Here is a 21,728-nt window from a genome sequence, read left to right as displayed (position 1 = left end):
CTGAACAAAATAATCATGGTTGACAGATGCAGCTTGAGCTGAGGTTTTCCATGCCACTCACTCATCCCAGTTCTTTCTGGGGAAGCAGTGAGCAGGTCGAGTCAGCGCTATGAAAGTGGAGCAGGAACTTGGAATTCACTCTGAGTTGTCCTCTCTTGGGGAGATGACCAGTACCATTATAGCTGGGCACAAGTGATCCCAAGGTAACCATTAACTATCCAATTACCATGTCCACCATAAAATACTAGTTATTTTTAAATCGGCACCTTCAACATAGAACCTCTTCTCAGACTATGGTTTCAGCAGCTTTTTGGGGGGTTATCTCGGCATCAAGTTGCTTCGTGTCACATTTTTTTCCTCCTAAGAACTAATTTTGCAAGTTCTATCAGGATAAGGGCAGGGAAAATGGCTGTAATATGGATAAAAACGCAGGTCTACAACTCAAGTCCTGTGTGCTGGAAATACCTGACAGTGATCATACTATTTTTACAACAGACCTTTTAGTAAAACTCACAGGCTTTCCAACTTTAGACCAAACCTGGAACAAAAGAAACCAGGATGGGGTCATACAACTGAACTACATCTCTCATAAGGCATGGGGGCAGCACTTCTGAAGATGGAAGGGGTTTGTTTGTTTTTTCTGAAGACCAGCTCTACTGTTCAAGTCCAGTTTAAAAGCATTCTTGCTTCTCAAGCCTGGCATTTTATGATACCTTTCATTCTGGTTTTGAGAACACAAAGTCGTGCTATGCTTGCTTTTAAGGGATCTGAGTGCCTCAGTGAAGATGAATCTGAAAGCAAGAATGAAGCCTTGCAGGAGAAGAGGGAGGGACAGGAAGCATTTGGAGGGAGGACAGTAAGTTAAGGGCCTAAAAATCCAAGCCAGCTCCCACTGAAATAGTTGTTCATGCCCAATGCAGCAGGAGCCAAGCCTAAATGGAAAATGAAATTGTGCCTTGACATGGTGCTGAAATAGTGCCTCATGAGACAAAGCGGGAAAGGAAAAAGTGCCCTGGAGAGAACACTCCATGACCACAGGTGCTTCCAAAGTAGCAGCCAAGAAAGCTGCAGATGGCTGAATAAGGCTCAGGGCAGAAAAATATGGTCCCTTTGATAGTAGCTGCAGCACCGAACAGGTTTCCTGATCTGCTTCCCAGAACTGAGGCATCCCTTTTCTTCTGCAGATGGAGTAGATGAATTACCATGGTACAGGTAGACAATTAATTTGATGACTATATATCCAAGCGATAGAAATGAGCTCATAATTTCAATGACATTCCCCTCGTTTCAACCTGTATATAATAGGGTCTTTGGGACCTCATTTTTGCATTGGAACCCCCATTTAAAAAACAGAAATTTTTATTTTATTTTTCAGTCTAGATGATAAATTTGAAGCAGGAATTCATCTGAAGCCACAGAGCAAGATTTATTGGAACTTCTCAAATTCGTTATAGTTTGCTGCTATATGGAAACATCACATTGGTATATTACATTTTTTGATTTAACCCTAATTTCAGCTATAAGTCAACCGAGCCACCCCCCCACCAGTACTACAGTAATGGCATCTTCAATAAATAAAATTACAAAAAAATCTCATAAAGTTGCACAGACACAGTACAATCCACTTCAAATTCAATATTGCCAACATGTTAAGTTTTTTTATAAATAAGTTTTAACGCCCTCTAAAGTAACTGCTATTTTTTGGTTTCGATGTTTATATAGTCAGATATATACAGTCAGGTATATGAAAGGAAATTGATTATTTATTCTCAGCAGAACTCTTACAAGACTACCTTACTTTTGTAACAACAAATGTTTTAGATCAACCATTAGCAGATTAAAGCAATCTGTCTGAAGCTTTTTTGGAAACATCTCTATTTTCGCTTTTATACCAAAACTGCAGCTCAGTTTGATCCCATCCTATGTCATTATATTTAGACAATAAAAGCAGAGTTCAATTCTTTTAAAAAGGGGACTTAATAAAGTGAACGCATTTAAGAGAGTCTGTGAAAATCTTCCAAATTCACAAGAACAAAGCCTGGTCCATATTATCTGTCTTAGTAAACTTTATGATATTTGTGCTTAATACTGTTTTTAAACATCCATCATGTTGGAAAAAAAAAATCTTTTATATAAGAGTGGCTTTGTTCCATTACTTATAAAAAAAAAAAACCAAACAAAAACCACAAACTCTGATCCTGCCATCTTATGAGCCTCAGTGAAATCAATGAAGCTCCATGCAAATACAAAGAGTTTGCCCGCACAGGTTTGACTGCTGACTTTCCAGGATGAATTTTAAAGCACAGTTGAAAGCCCAAGAACACATAACCATGTGTCCCTGCGCACAGTAACTTCTCTAAGTTTATCACAAACCAATCATAGTGTCAGTTAATATACCAAAGAAATATCCTTAATAAATGCTAAAAATAGTTAAAATACACATCCTCAGACTTTCTGGGCTTACTTCAATGAACGTCTGGGTACATGAGGAATGCATGATTATGTCTATGCCCATTGAAGGGTTGAGAGAAAAAAATCGTGGCATTTACAGGCGTAACTACACAACAATTCTCTAAACACTTAAGCATGTGTTGGCTTGTTCCAGTTAGCCACCTGTTTATTCCAGCCATTACTGCTGAAGCTGCCACCATCAGTAATGCACTCATTTAAGATAATGCAAGATCAAGCAGGATCCAATGTGCTCAAGGAGATGGAACTTTTACAAAGATCATGTTTATCTGGTCAGATTGTAACAAAGTGCAAAAATTCAATTTTTTTTAAAGCAAACAGCTATTAAAGTTATACAATTTCTGGAGTGGAAGGCTGAAAGTTTAATCATAAAATCAGCTACCCCTGTATAACAAATCTTAAAGTAATCAATGATATGGCATTCAAACAATACAGAAATTCCCTTTTTCTTGTAAGACATGAAAAGAAAAATTAGAAGAACTGTTTTATCACACATCTGTATGGAAGTTTGTCAGTGTCTATAGACTGAACCGTAATTAAAAATATAGTTATCACAAGTAAATGAGTGCATAGACACTAAGCTGACTTGGAAGTGATACTTTTAACCCCTTTCATGCCAAGAAGGCAAAACTCAGGGCCATGTTTTCTGAGTATTCAAGAACCTACCATACTGCTTATACCCAGAGCTGTATGAGTGCCTTATCACAAGTGCTTCACCTGTCTATTGCTTAATGCTGTCCGAAGCAGCTTTGTGAGAAATACAACAACTAATTCACATGCTCATATCAGCTCTGTTTGCAGAATCCAGCTATGGGATACAAGGGATATTTATTACAAACTTTTACTTGAAAAGACATCTACATTTGGTCCAAAAAAAAAAAATCCAGAAACAAGCAAGGAGACATGGGGACTCTGCTGCTTAACATGGCTGACTGGTTTTAAAAACAGGTTTATGGCAATAAGGAATAGGAAGGGCTGCCCATGAAAGGCACAAAACTGCGAAGAATTAGGTAGCCTCTTTCAGAAACAGATTTGGATACTGTCCTTATTTTGTGAGTAACTAAACTTAAGTTAGTGAAGAACCCTGAAATTTGTTTACAACAGTCACAAGAAATTAATTCCTATTTAAAAACAAATTCATTTTCAATTAGTTCCTCTTCCAGTCACCTTTCAATATATGGAGTATTTAAAAAACTTTTTAAAACAATTACAAAAAGAGTGGACTGTAGTGGCAGCTATTAAAGCAAAATTCAAGCTGTTTCAAGTAAACTTTCAAGTAGGAAACTAGCCTTCTTTGTCAAAAATCTTCACAACTTTTTCAAAAACCTGAAAGAGGAAAAAAAACAATTAACATGATAGAATCCTTAGTAATCAGCAATTTTAAGTCGAACTTACATACAGTAACTTATGGTAAATGTTTTCAGAAAATGTACACCAAGTCCCTTGACCCTTTGAGCTCAGTACAATTTATATGCCTGTTCATATCCCTCAAATGGTAGTGCAAGAACAAAATCTGAAGCAAAAAGCTTCAAAAGGAATGGTAATTTAAAACTAAACGGAAAATGAAATAAAATAAACTAAGTCCCTAGTCTCACAAGCAGATCAATACAAGTGGGCCCCTGTAGTGCGACTTCACTTGGGACTCTAAGTAGAGGCAAGGGCTTGTTTGTGCAGATCTGACTGCAAGATGAAGACTCAGTTTCCTAACCTCCCTTACTAGTAACACATCAAGTAGCAAAACCTAAACATGTTCTCCTGAAAATATGTTATGTTTTAGCATCTCATTCAGCTCCAAAAGTAAACAGAAGCTAGTGAGTTTTCTTTTGTTTTGAGCTTCCTTTAGGTTCCCATGCATTAGCAGAAAAGAGGCAATGTTTGGATTGTGCAGGAATATTTGTTTTAAAAAGAAACCAGCTACCCCCTTCGAGGGTAACAATTAAGGTTCAATGGAAACACTTTGTTTCATGAATGCACAGTGCGTGCGTACATGCATGCATGCATATATAAAAATAGCAGACAGTCAAGGTAGCAGCAAGGTAGTTGAGACTGGGAGGCACCCCTGCGTTCCGCAACACATTTCACTCACTTTTGGGTTTTGTAGAATGTAACTGTTACCAATTCTAAGTTCTAGGCCAAAAAGTTGACGTCAAAGTCCATTTCAACTATGCATGAGCACAAACCAACATCCAACTTTCAAACCTCCTTGACCTTCAGGAGGGTTTGGCTCCAGAACTAGACTTTGTGCTTGAGCCCTCTCTACACGGAGTATTTAGATTAGTAAGTCTGTACTATGATCCATCCTGGAGGTCACAGTAACTCTGGTTCTCATCTTATAGTTTCATAGTTTGTAAGGTCAGAAGGGACCTGAGCAGATCACGGAGTCCGATGGCAGGAAAGAGTACTTCTTTCCCTAGGGCCTTGGTCCTGAACATACAAAGGCTAAGAGCACTGTGTTGTAATGCAGAGGTAGACAATCTTTTCTAGTTGCAGGCCAGAACGACTTATCCTGAGATGGAGGTGAATGGGCACTGGGACCCATAACACCAGTGTTCCATCCCCATAGTGGCACAGGGCGAGCACACACAGAAGGCACAATCCCTGCTGCCCAATGCTGCCCAAGCCCCACGTCCATGGGCCAGATGCAAAGGTTTCATGGGCCAGGTGTAGGCTGCAAACACCCAATGCAATATAATTCAGCAGGATATATCATTCTAGTTTTATAACTCCACCAGAAGCCCACTTTAAACCCTCATGGAAGGCAGTGCTAGTTTTTAAGAAGAAAAAAAACAGGCGGAACAGAACAGACTTTTGCAAGAACCCTGCAAAATCATATTTTATGTTTCACAGAAGACCACACTGTAAATAATTACAAAGAGGGACACCTATTTGGAAGAACTAGAGACAAAGATGACTATCAACTAGTATACTCTGCCTTGTCAAATGTAGCCCCATAATTTGTCCCCCGAAAACTTACTTCATCAACAGATTTGGAGGCATCCACTTTTCTGACTTTCCCCATTTTCTCATATTGGTCTATTATGGGCTTGGTTGACTGCAGATATGTTTGAATTCTAGAAGAAAGGAGAGACGTGTTACAAAATGAAAAGGAAAAAAAAAGAAAGCATAACTGAAGTTCTGGGTATGATACCTCTTTTGTAGACTCTCTCGGTTGTCATCACTCCTACCACTGCTCTTTCCTCTTTCAAGGCAGCGGTCAGTACATGTCTACAACAGATATGAAAAGGATTAGTAAAGGGTGTGGCCATGAACTTTCCACATCTCTAAAGACAGAATTAATAACAAACCTTCACATTTTGCTTAAGTTACTTACAGAACACTGAAATATATATTGCATAATTCAGTTTGTTACAGTAGGGAAGGTCTGACGAATAAAAACAAAACAGGAATTAGTGTATGATTTTCTAGTTGTTTTTTTTAACCTGTGGTTTGAAAAAACGAGGGGGTAGAGGGCGAGAGGGGAGGCAAAATAGCTTCAGTTTTCAAGAGTGAAAAAGTGCCTAATTTGAGACAGTTTAAGGGGGCAGTTATTTTTAAAAACCTGCTCAGTATCTGTCCATTGGGTGGGTGGTTTTTCTTAAGTGATATTTTCATGAAAACTATTTAGGTTTTTCTTAAAATTAACTTGTTCTTTCTATTCAAGAAACACTTATCCACACACTTCTTCTTGGAGACTGAAAACAAATTGTGTAGATTTCTTTTACTTCTGAAAACAAACTTCAGGGAAAAAGTCAGTTTAATGATTTGAAAACCTTTTTTAGAGCAGCTCAAATCCTCACACTTCAAGGGCAGTGCATGCCGTCAAGATGAGCTGTCTTACGTTTGTTAAATTAATTTAATACATCACTGTCACATTGCCCTTGTAATCTGGTTGCTCATTTAGAAAAGCTGCTGATTATTTGGCATCTTACTGAAGCTTACAACTATGAAAAGTTTATACCTGGCTCTATCAGAACCTTGGACGACATCAATGGAACCATTTCAGAAGGGCACCAGCTGTTAGTTCCACTTTGTTAGGTGTGGTCAAGTTGGGCACAATTAGTAAAACCACTCCAACTTGATCACCAACTCATCCAGTGGTAAAATTAGAGCCGTTTTGCTACATCTGTATTGTGCCTAGCTTTTCTGCACCTAGCAAACTGGAACGTAACAGCTACTTCTCTTTTGAAACTGCTTGGTACACATGTGCGTACCCGCAGGACGCTGCTGACACACTGATTCTATAAAAGACAAAGACATCAGACTACAGGAGGTAGATGGATAATATTCTGTCTTTCAGAAACCATGATGTGTACCTTTATAGAACAGTGCTTTTGATTATATGTTCATTAAATGAACTGTTCAGATTTGCTGTCAATAGGATGCCAATTATAACTAGTAATTTGCTTTCTCAAAAACAACTGGTTTATATATTTGCATAGTGGCCGTGGTCTCTGTAGTCCACGAGTCTCTTCTGATGTTGCTAATGCATATGTATATTGAAGATGTCAGTACCTACAGTTAATGTTCTTGCCGTCTGTCTCCAGTCATACAATACATGGGAAAGGCACAAAGAAATGATATTTCATTACCTCATTGTCGCAGTCAAAAAACAGAACAAAAGACACGTCTGCCTTTCCATCCATAGTCTTAGTCCAGCCTTGAAGATTGTCTTCATTTCTGGGAAATCCATCAATCAAGAATTTGTACTTTTGGGCATTGGCAGCCATTGTTTGATCCATAGCCTGATAAACAGAGTGCAGTTCAAGAATCTCTTTTACACAAAACACTATATCTGCTTATTACATTATCACCAGATGTTGGCACAAGTTACAAAGCAGTTTTAATGTGGGCTATTGTGGGTGTATAGAATTTATTCCTCCACTGTCTTAACGGCACTCTCAATATTTCACTGCTGCTCTTAAGAGACCAATAAAACTTTAGAAAGAATATTCTTGATAGGCTTCATCCATTATTCTACAATGCTCGCAGACTTTAGTCTGTGTTCCGACTTGTTACGTGCTCCCAAATCTCCCACTGTGCACAAATCTAGTTTGGAAAATATATGTACTACAAGATCCTGGAACATATTTTTATACAATAAACTGTGCACTGAGTTTCTCAGTTTTCAGCTCATGTCAGATTAGAAAAAAAAGTCAGAGGAAAAAAAGTCACAAAGCATGCCAAGTGCTCTCTTTGCACTTCACGTAATAAAGGACTGGATCTCTTGCTTTCTATAACAGGCAGAACGTAACTATGCAATTTTGACAAGAGGCAAACTATACAATAGGCATCCATTTGCCTATCATTTTCCTCTTGCTTACTTCAAAAAGAATGGCAGTTCTTTCTCCAACTACCTCCTTTTTGCTCTTAGCATGAAGAGGCGAGCAATCAGGAAAACCACGCTCACGTTCCTTACCCTCTTCAACAAGCTGATCGTTATCTCAACAGGTACAATTTCTCCCTCCTTAATGTAATTTTCGATGAGTTCTCCATACTGAGATCCTGGTCTTTTTCGTTCATCTCGAAGAAGGTCGCCTGCTGAGAGGTGGGTGTAGCCATATTTCTAAAGTATGCAAAAGAACAGAACGTTACCAGGCACAAAAAGGTTTTCTGGAGGAAGCTTTTTGGCAGATTAGGGTACTTGCTGTTGGTAACATCCAACATGTATGTCCTATTTTGAAAAACAATTTAAGCACCTCTATGACTTTTGAAAACAGGATCCAAGCTCTTTAGATCTTATAAAAGTTTATCCTTTATTACAAATTGCACTTTTCATAAGGAGATGCACTTCCACTCAAAGACACAGCTATTTAGGAATTCATTGGAAATACTTAGTCATAAGGTCAGATAATAATTTGCCAAGGGAAGTATCACACAGCCTCTTTGCTTGGCAGTTTAACAACCTTATATTTTCAAAATAATGTCCTAGCTTCAGTACAAGTGGGGAAAACTGTTCACTTATATCTCACAGTTCTCTCTTTAGAGAGAGGTAATCTGCTCCAAATGTAGTGCTGAAAAAGAGAAATCTCTGCTTTTTAATCCTAGCTTTGCCACTGACTCCTTTTGTGGCTCTGGACAAATCAGTTATACTTCCTGCATGTGTCAGTTTTCCTGTCAAGCAAATGGGGATGATAATAACTAATAAGACTCAGAACAGTGCTGAAAGTACTAATGAATGCTTGCAAATGCTCTGCAGAGATGAAGCACCAAGTGAATGATAGGGACTACATTTGTTACAGGTAATTGGAATGAAACTGTATTCTTGTTTTTAAAAATATCCCTATTTTGTCTGGACTGCTATTACAGGGTGAGCAGGGGTATAGGTTGTAGCTTATGTCATTACAGGGCGAGCAGCACTTCAGTCCCCTTCACCCCAAGGCTAGGTAATAGAAGCAAGGTGGCTAATTTGGCTGAAGAGTGGGATACCAGGATCCAACTACTCTTAGACTGGACCCCAAATCTAAAGCAAGTTAAAAACATGCCTACACGTGTTCACCAAAAGGTTTGCACTCCAGATTCTTCCTTGCAAGTTTGAAATAAGTTCTGCTCAGCTCTAGCCCCTTTCTTCTTTCTCTGCAGCCTTCTGTCATAGAGGCATCTCTAGCTACTGCTGCCCACTTGGCTCTGTCATATTTCTTCTCCCTAGGCCGGGGGCTTTAATGAGTTAGCATATGCTCTAACCACAATTTCAGGCTTGGAAGAATAAACTTCTTTAACTTAGCTGGAGCCATACAGGCGGATAGTCCCCAACTGACAGCTTCCCCATTGTTTCCTCAGGATTTTGGCATCTGCTCTGAAGCCACCTTTACCATTATTTCATTTCCAATTCTCCTTCCCACTCCTGTTATTTAACTCCTTGCAGCCAGCATCAAGAAGGATGAGAACAAGCAGATCAACAGAGGTATCTTTAAATGAGATTAATTAATAAAAAATAATCCAAAGAAAACTCCTTCATTCACCAAAATACACATTCAGCTATATACAGACATTGAAACTAGAAAACTTGGAACCAGATGGGAGTCTCTGTGGAGAGGGAGAGAGTCAGGATGTGCAGAGTATGAGAGGGGCTAGTGTCTGTCCTTAGTGCTGATGTGGCAGTCCATGCTGAAACAGCTACACTGGTACTACTAGAAATCTCACTATACTGCATAAATACAGCAGTGCAAACATGCCCTATCGGTATCAGCGTGGGGCCAAAACGGCAATCATCTGTGTACACTGGTCACAAAATACCTCTAAAAGAATTACATCTCTGTAATATAAAAATTCCAGTGGAAAGCAAACATGCGCTCACACAGGAGACTGGATCAGATGACTGGAGGTCTCTTCAAACTTTAGGATTTTAACTTCTGCTTTTTTTAGGTGCCCACTGCCACAGCATCGAGACACCAGAGGTAAAGTAGACAAACAATGTAAAATATAATTGTGATCATGCCACACAGATACTGTTACTGCTGAGATTTCAGAGCTCAGAAATAATAATTCCCAGGAGGTGAGAGGCAGCGAAAAAAGTAAATGACAGTTATTTCTAACTACACTATTGGTTATTTCTAACTACAAATGATAATGCTGCATCTGATTTTTTATAATTAGGCTTTAGCATTAAGAAAGGAACTTATAAAAGTGTTAAAAGCAATCAGAACTCGTGGTAGAAGCAATCTTTTATTAGACCAATTAGATTTTTGCAAAAAAATTTCTTTAATTGCAAGCTTTTGGGCACAAACACCCTTCATCACGCCCGAAAGCTTGCAATTAAAGAACTTTTTTTACAAAAATCTTGTTGGTCTAATAAAAGATATCACCTCTACCATGAGATCCAATTGCTTTTTCCTCTAGACCAATACGGCTACAACCTGGATACCTATAAAAGTGTTACACTTACACACACACACACACACACACACACACACACACACACACACTTCCATAAAACAAACAAAGATGCCTCCTAGGAGCTTACACACACAAAAAAATACAAGTCTAAGAATACAGCAGCGAGTAAAGCTATATATACTTAGTTTAGTACAGAACAACAACAAAAAAGAGCTTTGGATTATCAGGCTGGCTGCAGTGAAATCCACTGCAAATTTTAAAAAAAGAAAAAAAAAAAAGAAGCACAGGCAGTAGAATAATGTGCATAATTACCTTTTATGGCTGCAAGCTTGGGATTTAAAAACTTGGCTACTAAATAAGAACAGAAGAATTGTTACACAACTCGCCAAGCAAGCTTAAAAACATTTTAGTTGCTTTCCAACTCCACCCACAGAAGCCTGGAAAGACAGTTCTGCTATAGTCATAATTTAAGAAAGGATACAATTACCCAAATCCCCTAAAACTGTACACAGCTGGATAAAAAAAGCATGCAAGATTTCGCCATAAATAACTGTGAAGAGAAACTCTAGATATATTCTCTATAACTTTACTTCATTTTTGATTAAATGTGCATTGGATTTGGATATGCCTAGTTAATTGTAAATCTAATTCTAACTACAGAAGCCATAAACCAGAGTATTTTTTTTGATAAGCAAGAAACTGTACTCTGTAGAACCCCAAATTAACATGTAGTTCTTCTTGCTACAGTTAAAGAAAGATGACATTTTTTAACATTAAGTTTCTACAAAAGAGAAAAGAGGAAGAAAACATAATCCCTTTGGTTTTAGGGGATTAGAGAACTGGTTAATTTTCCTCGGTATTTTTCTTTTCAAGCAAGAAGAAATATTGGACTCAGGCAATCTTCTCTTTATTTTGCAACTGCGAACTGAAAGAGTTTTGAGCTGCTGAACAGAAAAGAGGTAGATAGAAGTATTTTAAAGTGCTCTTCTATAAATAGGGATGCTTTAAAAAATATTAAATTTGATGCTAGAATCCCTTTCAGAATGGATTAGCTGCTACATAAAACAGCCTGCTCCTCTAGGACTCGGGAGCAAAACACGTTTGTTACCTTTGATGCAAGACAGAAAGAAAACATTTAGTTTTAAATCATGGAATGAATGTCTGAAAGTCTTGATTTCCAAGCTTTAAATTGTAAGCTTCAGAGATGCAATACTCCACCTATTGCCACCTGCTTTCAGGAAGTCATGTCTTCAGGCCCAGCTGATTGCTCCCTTTCCTCATTGCAGGGCACCTAGGTATCAAGCTAGTGGACTGGAGCTGATGAGATACTGCTCCCCGAGGTGTTAGGAAGGGAGGTGAAACAGGAAAAAGATAGCGATGGAATTGCAGGGTTCCAGCAATAGCAACAGCAAGGCATGTATTGATGTCGGCAGCAACACTGGTGGGACACTCCATGGAGATGTGGAGTGCATCTAAATGCAACCACTGTAAAGTAACATGCTAAAAATCAAAGCCCAATCCTGTTCCTTTGAAATCAGGAACAGAAAAGGAGTGAAACTGGGGCCTAAAACTCTTGAAGGCTGGAATACAACTGCTTCAGGTTTCTGGTGCTATCTGGCTGCAGAAAGATGACTGTCAAGAGAGCAGAAGTCAGATTTGTGTAGGACTTCAGTGCCTATTTTACATCTTCAGGTAGCTAGAATTCCTGTCAGGATTTTCAGAAACAGCAACCTGCTTTTAAATGCCTACATACCTTTACAAGTCGGTGCTGAGGTGCTGCACTTAGACACTGAAAGAAAACAGATCATTTACCCTATATATCTTGCATCTGAGAACTTAACTACCCCCACAGAAATCTTTATGGAAGTTAGAACGATTTAATTTAAAAAAAATTACAAAAAAAGTCTCTTGTCTTCTTCAACTATTATGAATGATTGCTTCCTTAACTTTAACACAGTCTCTGCATGTTTGTGGTACCTAAATTCAGTGCGTCACAAAAATGACTTTATCCCCACCCCCTCCATCTCGCCTTAGCCTAATCACAAATTTCTCTCTGAATCCTGGTAGTAGGGAAGAGGGAAGCGAAAGGGAAAATGTAAACATTTCTGACAGCCCAACAGCATTTTTAAAAAGTCTCTGGACTGGAACTCGAATGGAAACTGGAGAAAATGGAGCATAAGTGAAAACTATTTGAGTTTCAGAAATTAGTTGCCTTTGCTTTTTAGCAACTTTGCCTTAAGAAACCATAGTCTGGTATTAATTTTCCTGAAAGCATTTAATGAAAATTATTACCAGACTGATTTCTTATATAGATGTTTATGGAGTAATTCTTGACTCCTAACTTTTCCTGAAGGGATTTCATGAAACGTTAGGAGGGACTGACTCTCATGATTTAGTGATCTGTTCTGACTAGGAAAAATAGATGATTATACACTCAACAGAATCTAGAGAGACAACAGAAAGCCTGGACACCATGCATGCTCCACAATTGTGTAATACTTTGTATTTTCCCAGTACCTCGAAGCATTTTACAACTACACTTCTAATGTTCCTCTGAGGCAATTATAATTTAATACAGTTCTTAATAAGGCTTTATAAAATGGAGCAGTTTGTAGTACACATTCTTTAATATAGGAGAGATGACCAATTAAAGTAACAGGTCAAAGTCTCTACTTGTAACGTGATGGAGAATGGCATATGGAGACTCATAGTTGGCATGACCCAAGTATACACATTTTTAAAACATCTCTGTTTGAAATTTGCAAATCCATTGTCACAAAATGGACTGATCAGACACATTTCCAAAGGAGGCTGCATTATAAGGTCCCCTCTTGTGCAACACTACAGCCACCCTATTTTAAATTACTTCCACAGTAAGACTAGAATAGATATTGCTTTTAGTAGATAAAATCTTAACTAAAAACTAAACTGTGAAACAACTGAACAATAATAAGGAAGACAGTAAAAGGAGAGTGAGTCAAAAATTGCATAGACCTTGACTCATGCTCTGGCTTCTTAGAACTGATCATAAAAAAATAAAGTTAAAATGGTTTGGGGTTGGAATTAAAGAGAGGTGCAAAGAGATATTTTTTTTTATTGAAATTCTCATTTATTATACCTTCAGTGACCTTGATATTAAGTTTCAGTCATTACGCATCTCTAAGACCTTTTCTCAAAAGCTGAGAATTTGTGCAAAGTGCAGCCACAATAATATAGATTGTCAAAGACAAATGTCTTGTTTCTCTAAACAGCCTTTTTGATTTTAGTCGTATTAGATAGCAGCCTTTAGGATTATGACCCTGTCGGTGTAAAGTGTATACAGTCAACAGAGATCCTATTTGCTTCTAATCAGTGTTTGGGAAGACATTCAACTAATCTTCAGATTTTTTTCTCACTTAAACTAGGTATCTGCTTCCATACAAAACCGGGGAAAAAAATCAGCATATACAAGGCAAAGGGGTGAGGTCTGGTTGCAATTCAGCATTAAAATTCAATTCCAGGTATGGTCTATATAATGATATTTATTTCCATAACCTACCCCCAAAAGCATTCAAATTTTCAGAGTCTTACCATAAATTGTAAACTTTGAAACACTGTATTTGTTAGACACCTGTAACACCTGGGTGTTATACAAGTTAAAACAAGCCATGTTATTTTGCCTCGTTCACCTTCTACACAGTCATCTAGGATAAAATTTTGCAAACCACCTGCATGACTCAGGAATCTACACCTCCTTGCAAGATGTTAGGCCTCAGACTACCAAGTACCAATATCACTTTTGAAAATGGGAGTTGGCATTTTTTTAAAGTTTTATCCTTAGTCTCTATAAAATGGTTTCAAATTTCTGAAATATGAACATGTATTATACTCTTATAAACAAATGTTAGGCAATCTGAACTCCTAATACCTAATGTTCCCAGCAAATGCTTGCAACTCGTTTAAAAAATAATTAGTTAAAAAAATGTTAAGAAAAACGTAACCCAGTCTTCAGTTTACTTCCAGAAGACAAAAAATAAGTAATTCCTTTGCTGCTTTAAGTTCAGTAGTTTGGAGTCAATTAAAATTTTTTTTTGCATAGTTCTTTATTCTTGGAAGTTTCCGTATCATATTCCCAAAATGAGGTAACAACCCTTTCATTAGGGTACTGACTCATACATTCTTATCTGGAGAAAAAAAAATCATGGTATCCCACTCTATGATTAACTTTACGTTTGAACACAAATTTACAAGAAGATGCTGTGGTGAAGGTCAAGTCTATTCTGGGATGTATTGACAGAATGATGAAGGATGCCTGGTGGCCAAAAACTTTACAACATCATTGGCAAAACAGCAACTGGAGTTCTATGTAGCATAACAATAACTATGCATTGAAAAAATCCATGCATTAAAGAGAAGCATGTCAATCTGAAACAGTTTAATCTAAATGACCTAATAAAACTACATTTTCTAAAGGAAAGGGATAAGCATAATCTCTTTATTAAGATGTTTAAGGTAATGTCAAGAAAGAAAGTTTTGTTGGATGACAACTGTAACAGGATCAATGTTGTCCGGTATGCATTTAGAAACCTCATACACATACACTTTGGTAACTGGAAGGCTGCTAAAAGAGTGCATTACCAAGTTATTCAACTGAACCAACTGATTCTGGTACCTTCCCTTTGGAAGTGAAACATTAAAGGTTCAGATGACGGAAAGCTCCACGTAATCAACCTCACCCAACCAGCTGTTTAAGGCAAGCAAGGGTGTGCTTGCGAAAGCTGGACTGCAAATAATACAGGAACTGTACAGAAGAAAATTCCTTCTTCTTCCTACCACAGCAAGGAGGACTTGGGACAGAAAAGCAGCTATAAAAAAATTCAGATTTCAATCAAGTCCTTGATCCTTTGATGAACATATGGAATTCACCCAGTTTTTCCTACTTAAGAGAATCAGGCTGGATCAATCATCTTTTTCAACCTTATCTGTGAAGATAAGCAGCCCTAATCTATAGCCACCTTTACACACGGTGTCATTATAACATTTCCGGTTGGTATTAAGTGCTTTTCTCTCAAGTCACTTTTCCACTTTGGTTCATAATCACATCCTCCTGCATAATGAATAGCTTTATGTTAGAGTTACCTGTTTGTGATGGCTTAGGCTCATATTTACCAACTAAATAACTTCCCCAACGGTGTTGTGTTTGCGACCAGCTCAAGTAAGTTGAAGATTAAAATGTATTTAGTGAAAAGAAAACAAGCTACTGCTCTAAGATATATACAGTGCAGCATTATTTTACAAATTGCTTACAGTTACACCTCCTAAATCACAGAAGTCCTTGCTGGATGAGTGAAGGGAGGCTTCCTTTCCCCTCCCATTCGACATGATCCACCCCCAAATTCCAATATCTGCAGCAACAAGAAGTTACAAGAGAGAGAATCAACACAGTATGGAGAATAGCAATAACAATAGTGATTTCAAAAAATCACTCAGGAGCTGCAGGACTGGTTAAGTGTTGTTCACCAGGAGATGAATATTTTGGAAAGTCATTGCACTGATGAATTCCAATAAACATCTCGTAGCCTAAGTATGATAAGAGATACTGGACTAAATTCATCCCCAGCATAAGTTTTGTCCCAGACAAAATGCTATCCAAATAAAGCAAGCTCTGAAGCCTGAGGCAGCGCTTGACCGCACAGAGCCTGCTTCATTTGCCTACATGCTCCCTGTACTGTCAGCACTTAACATGATTCACTGCAGCTCTTAAAATGCAACAAATGGGAAAGGAGGAAATCAAACTAACTTCTATTTGTTGTCTGTCTCATTCCTAAAGATTCCCCCTTTCTCGATGGAAGCAGAAAAAAAGATACAGTACTAGCAACATATCTTTTTTTTTTTAGCATCTATAACTTAAGCAGCAGTGACTCATCTGACTCTACCAAAACAGTCTTTTTATCCAGCTACTTTAAGTTAGCAAACCAAAATGATTTACATTTCTAACTATGGGGCACGACCCACATAAAAGACTTCAGCCCTGTGGCAGCACTAATGACTTGGTGGAAGATACATGTGTCCGTTCCCCTCCACCCCGCCAAAAAAAATATTTCTATTTGCTTATTCTGTACTAGGAACAGGATCTGACCCCAAAAACAAAAAAGGCTTTATGAAAGTTAAGAAGTGCAAAAATCTAAAACTCTTGGTTCAGAGATGATACCTTTTACTAGATCAACTAAGAAATCGCAAAAAAAGAGTCTTTAGAAAAGTTAAGTTAAAAATCTTGAGTTTCATGACTTAAATAATAAGTTAGTTTCAATTAGAGTTGCTAATTTGGGGGGGGGGGAGGGGGGGACAGTCCATTTTCAGCCAAGACCAAATGTTTATAACCTAGAGAGACAGCACGGAAAACTGGGATTTGATGGCAATGTGGAGAAGCTAAAACAACACTGCCAGGCATCACCAGAATAGAAACACGCAGCGTAAAATGCTAGTGCCAGCCCTTGCGGTTTGCTTTACTTTAGTAGCATGGGCAACAACGGCGTTGTTACAGTTCTTACTCATTTCTCTCAATGTGGGAATGGATAAATCCTCATAGTTTATGGCTGTCATGTAAAACAGCCAAGTGTTCTCCGTTTGAAGAGGCTGTTTTAACTCCAACACACTGAAGTATCTGGAAGCCTTGAATATCCCATAACTGGCACAATGAATGTCATTAACCTCATTTAAAAAGAAAAAAAGCCTGATTCTGCATGTAGAGAACTCTTAGCTGCTCCTATATGTTCCCTCCTCTCTAATTGATATTTTTTTCCATTTAGAAGTACTGCTAAACAGAAAAAAAATCTAAACATTTGCAAGAAAATATAAGTGTGTAAAATTCTAAAATTAAGTCATGTCACCATCTACTGTCAGTTAAAAAATGTTTGGTTATATATAATACAAGTCTCTTCTGTCAACTTGATCTTTTTTTGGACCAACTGTAATGTTGTTACGGTCACCAACCAAATATATCATTGAATCATAGAAAATGAAGGTTGGGAGGGACCCCAGGAGGTCACAACTAGTCCAAACCCAAGTCCACCCCAAGTACATCATTCCAGCCAGGGCTTTGTCTAGCTGGGTCTTAAACACTTCCAATGATGGAGATGCCACCACCTCTCTAGGAAACCCATTCCAGTGCTTCACCACCTTCCTAGTAAGAAAGTTTTTTCCAAATATCCAACCTCAACTTCCCTTGCTGCAACTTGTCCTGTCACCTGTCCCCGCTGAGAACAGTCCAGCTCCATCCTCTTTGCAACCTCCCTGCAGGGAGTTGAAGGCCCCTCTCAGTCTCCACTTCTGAAGACTAAATAAGCCCAGCTCCCTCAGCCTCTCCTCAAGTCACGTGCCCCACAAGAATTCTTGTCCTTCCGTATTAACTTAACACAGTGACACAATGCAAAGGCTCACTTCGCACAACTTTCGATCTTTGTCGTAAACCCCCGCCAAAGGCCCAGATCCTACAATCTAATCCCTGTGGGCAGAACTCAGCAGCACCCGGGTGACTGCCACCAAGTTACACAAAGGATCAGATTGCACAGATAAGTCTGAAACATCATCTTCCAAACCAAGGGAGCCTCTCCATTCTTAGTCTAAATCATTTGTTTCATGGACACTAAACTTAATACAACTAAAATACTGTAGCTGCAATAGTCCAGGAAACACGCAAGAAACAAGCTGGCAAGAGACCCAGGGACTGGGGACTCTCTGTGATACGCAAGAACTTGTCTAACTAAGTCTCGCCCAACCGTGCAGTTCGTCCAATAAAAGACATCGATCACATAAATCCTTTCCCCTCAGAGGAATGCATTCCTTCTCCCTTGTTGTATACAGTTTCTCTGGCTTGTATTATCAGTCCCTAATGCTACTGCAGTTATCAAGTTCCCCAAGCGTACCTGCCTAGCAGGGTGATCTTACTACATCGATTGGATTGCAACAGACCACATCAGATTTATACACTGACAAGGACACCATGTAGTGTGTGCTGTTAGCCATAGGAAAACAGGAACACACTCCCAAGCAAGCTCAAACCCTGGCTGTGATGCCAGTCTTCTTTAAGGAAGCAATCATCAGCCTTGTCAGCTTTAAAGTACCCCTCTAGAGAGTCAAGGGCCTGTCTGCTGAATCCACAGCAGTGCTGGAGGCCTTGACAGAGTTGATGTCCCCCTAAGAAAATGGGAGATCTCAGTTTTTACTTCTACAAAAACATACTAGAGCAATTTCTTCTGTTGCAAAGAACTCAGAAAGAGCCCGGATGCCACAGTCGTTTCCCCAGGCTGCTACCATGCAACATGGGGAGGGGTTTCTGAGGGGGTCAAAAAAACCCACGCTGAAAAACAGGGGGACGTTCACATGGTGGCAGTTCGCATCGCCCAAACTTGGAGCCTGACTGGCTGGAGCCACACGCTTGCTGTAGCTGCAGCCTTAGGAAGGCCAGCACAGTTGTTGACCCCGGCCAGCCCTGCCCCACCTCGGGTAACCTGCCACATGCCAGAGCACACGTGGCACGGGCGTTTCCCGGGGACAAGCCACAGCGGCACCAAGTAGACACAAGGCATAAGACGTCTCTGAGGAAACAAACATCCGTGCCTATTTGAAATCAGCACGTTTATCAGGTGAGCCACACCGTGCGAGTGGTAACTCCCCGTGGCATCCTGGAAGGGTCTCAAAGCACCCGCAGAGCTGCGGCTCGGACCCTCCTGAGGATCTGCTTAAATCCTCGTCAACACCGAGGTAAGGCCTGAACCCTGCGATCCCAGCCCCAGCGACTGCCACGGGGGTCCCACAAAGGAGCGTCTCGCTCTAGATCTTCATCTCTCTCTCTCCATATATATCTGCATCTAGAGACTAAATATAGACAGATATATCTAGATCTAAATATGGATATAACATATAGATCTATATTAATATCTAAGAGATATCTAGAAATAAATATAAATATATAGCTATAAATATAAATAAAAATATATAGCTATAAATAAATATAGATATAAATGTATAAATAAGTGTGTGTGTGTGTGTGTGTCTGTGTGAGGGGCTCACCAGGCGCGAGGGCCCCGCGCGGACTCCAGCTCCCGTGATGCCCCGCGCCACCCCCGAGGCAGCCGGCGGGGCCGCGCGCGCAGGGCAGGCTAGGAGTTGTAGTCCGCTCCCGCTGAGGGTCGCAGGCGGCAGGTCCGTCCGTCGCCCCCCCGCGCGCCCCGACCCACTCGCCTGTCCCTCACCTCCACGATGCGCGCGCACTGCGTGCCCTTGCCGGCGCCGGGCCCGCCGAGCACGAAGACCACCAGCGGCTGCATGAGGAGGCGGAGCGCGCTGCGAGCCGCGGAGGCCGGGAGGCAGCGACTGAACATGCACCGAGGGCGGGAGGGGGAGGTGGGACGACAGGGAAGGGCAGGGCAGGGCCTGGCAGGGCCGCGGCGTCACCAGGAAGCGGAAGCGCTTCCGGGAGGGCAGTCACGTGCTCCTTCCCGGGAAAGTGTCACGTGGCAGCCCTGCCCAGCACTAGGATTTGCAACCGGATCGGGCGGGGGTGGGTGCGCGGTGTGTCCTAGTCCTGGGGGCGCGGCAGAGGCGGGGCGCCGCTCGTGTTGCACCCGGGAAGCGGGGGGACCGGCTATATCCCCTGTCTGCGGCCAGCTCTCTGCTTGCTCGAAGGAGAGACCCCTTGCAGAAATCCTTGCAAAGAAATGAGTGCAAAGAATCCCCACCCAGCAGTGGACTCGGGACGTGTCCTTGCAGATTTTCAGGGACATAAATGGCAGGCTAGTTTCTTTGGGTACAGGTGATCTCTTATTATACCAACTGATACCGCATCTGCCCAAAGAGCCTGGCCAGCTACTTGTGCCTAGCCACGCTTGAGTGAACAACGTGGCTGCGGGGATGTACAATTTGCAGTAGTTTGCAATGTGCGTGTGTTTTGTGCATCAAGCATTTCCTTTTTGTTGTGGGGTGGAAAGGCTGGGCACTACTGCTTCAGCCTGTTTCCTGCAATCAGTGTAAAGTAAAACACACTTCCAAGGGTTGGTATATAAGAGCGATTCTCAGCCAAGGTGCCCGGAGATCCTTTTAAGGATGCTACAGGGTGGCAGTGCAATAATAGTGCTTTTAAGTGTGCAAAAACCTACATGATTCACAAGATCAATGCACAGATTTCATATAGAGATCCCTAGTGTCATAAAAATGTTGATCCATTTTGGTAGTTCTGAGTTGTATGTAACAGAAGAATTGCTCTATTATTTTTCCATAGTCAGAAGACAAGTGAAAGCTAAGAGCTGATGTTTTCCCAGGGAGATTTGAGAATGCACATTATTTCCACCTGCTTAATTAATGGGTTTCTAAATAATTTTAGTTCATAGATTTCATAGACATTAAGGCTGGAAGGGACCTTGTAAGATCATTGGGTCCAGCCCCCCTGCCCAAGGAGTAGGAAGTCAGCTGGGGTCAAAGGATCCCAGCAAGATAAGCATCCAAATGTTTTTTGAAAGTGTCCAGAGGAGGTGCTTGCACCACCTCCGGCGGCAGTCTGTTCCAGGCCTTGGGAGCTTGGACAGTAAAGAAGTTGTTCCTTATGTCCAGCCTGAAACGGTCTCGCAAGGGTTTGTGACCATTCGACCTTGTCATCCCTGGGGTGGTCTGGTGAACAGGCGTTCCCCCAGATCCTGATGCACATTCCTTATGTACAAGGGTTAAGTCACTGCAGGCACCTGTCGTGGTGATTCTCAATTGGTTTAAGAGTGAATAATATTAGTGTAGCCACAAATAATAGGAGCGTGTGTCTCATGTGTATCAACTAGATCAGAGAGGATTTGTGGGATTGAGGCCCATAGTACTATTTGGGCTAAATAGTAAAGATAGCAATTATATACTGATAGGTAAGATTTGGTTAGAGCTGTTGAGTTTTTGATGGTATTTAAAAACTTAATGCCAACAAAAATCTTTTCCCATTTTTTATGTCCCTTGCAATGCTTGTTACAGGATCACTGAATAACTGTGCAAGTACTGAAGAAAAAGAAACTAAATAGGATTTGACTGCAAAAAAAAGTGAAGACTGACTAGTTTCTGTAATAACAATTGGTCATCCTGAGAGGGGAAAAAAGGCAGAAACAAATAGCATACATTAAATCCTTTTCTTTGCTTTTATATATTGGAACAATTTATTTTAGAACAGGTAATTGTCACAACTCTTTTTAGTTCCCTTTTTTTTTCTTGGTGAGAAAAAAGGATATTTATTTCAAGTGTAGATAGATTAACTTAACAAAACTATAAGGGCTGGAAATATAGCTCCAACTTGTTAGGTTTGGGTATTATGGGGAGTTACTGGTAATCACCTTTTGCTTGAAAGTGTATTTCTGTCCATCCTAGTAAAATCCTGCCAATGGGATATTTTGTACTTTCCCCTTGTCAGGCAGAAATCT

The 21,728-nt window shown here is 40.1% G+C and overlaps 1 protein-coding gene across 1 annotated transcript; it reads right to left on the bottom strand.

Moving 5' to 3' along the window:
• Positions 1-1,407: 1,407 nt before the first annotated feature.
• CMPK1 (cytidine/uridine monophosphate kinase 1) lies at positions 1,408-19,741 on the bottom strand. The gene is made up of 6 exons (XM_090048585.1): positions 19,536-19,741; positions 7,886-8,032; positions 7,059-7,211; positions 5,618-5,694; positions 5,444-5,540; positions 1,408-3,795 (listed from the first exon to the last, which is right to left on the bottom strand). The coding sequence occupies exons 1-6, from the start codon at positions 19,662-19,664 to the stop codon at positions 3,754-3,756; spliced, it is 645 nt and encodes a 214-aa protein (XP_089904711.1). The 5' UTR covers positions 19,665-19,741; the 3' UTR covers positions 1,408-3,753.
• Positions 19,742-21,728: the final 1,987 nt, after the last annotated feature.

The sequence above is a fragment of the Crocodylus siamensis genome, chromosome 5 (assembly GCF_052110815.1).
Source record: "Crocodylus siamensis isolate JL-2025a chromosome 5, ASM5211081v1, whole genome shotgun sequence".
Taxonomy (NCBI): domain Eukaryota; kingdom Metazoa; phylum Chordata; order Crocodylia; family Crocodylidae; genus Crocodylus; species Crocodylus siamensis.
Note: the sequence above shows the minus strand (reverse complement) of the source record. Positions and strands in the feature narration are given on the sequence as shown.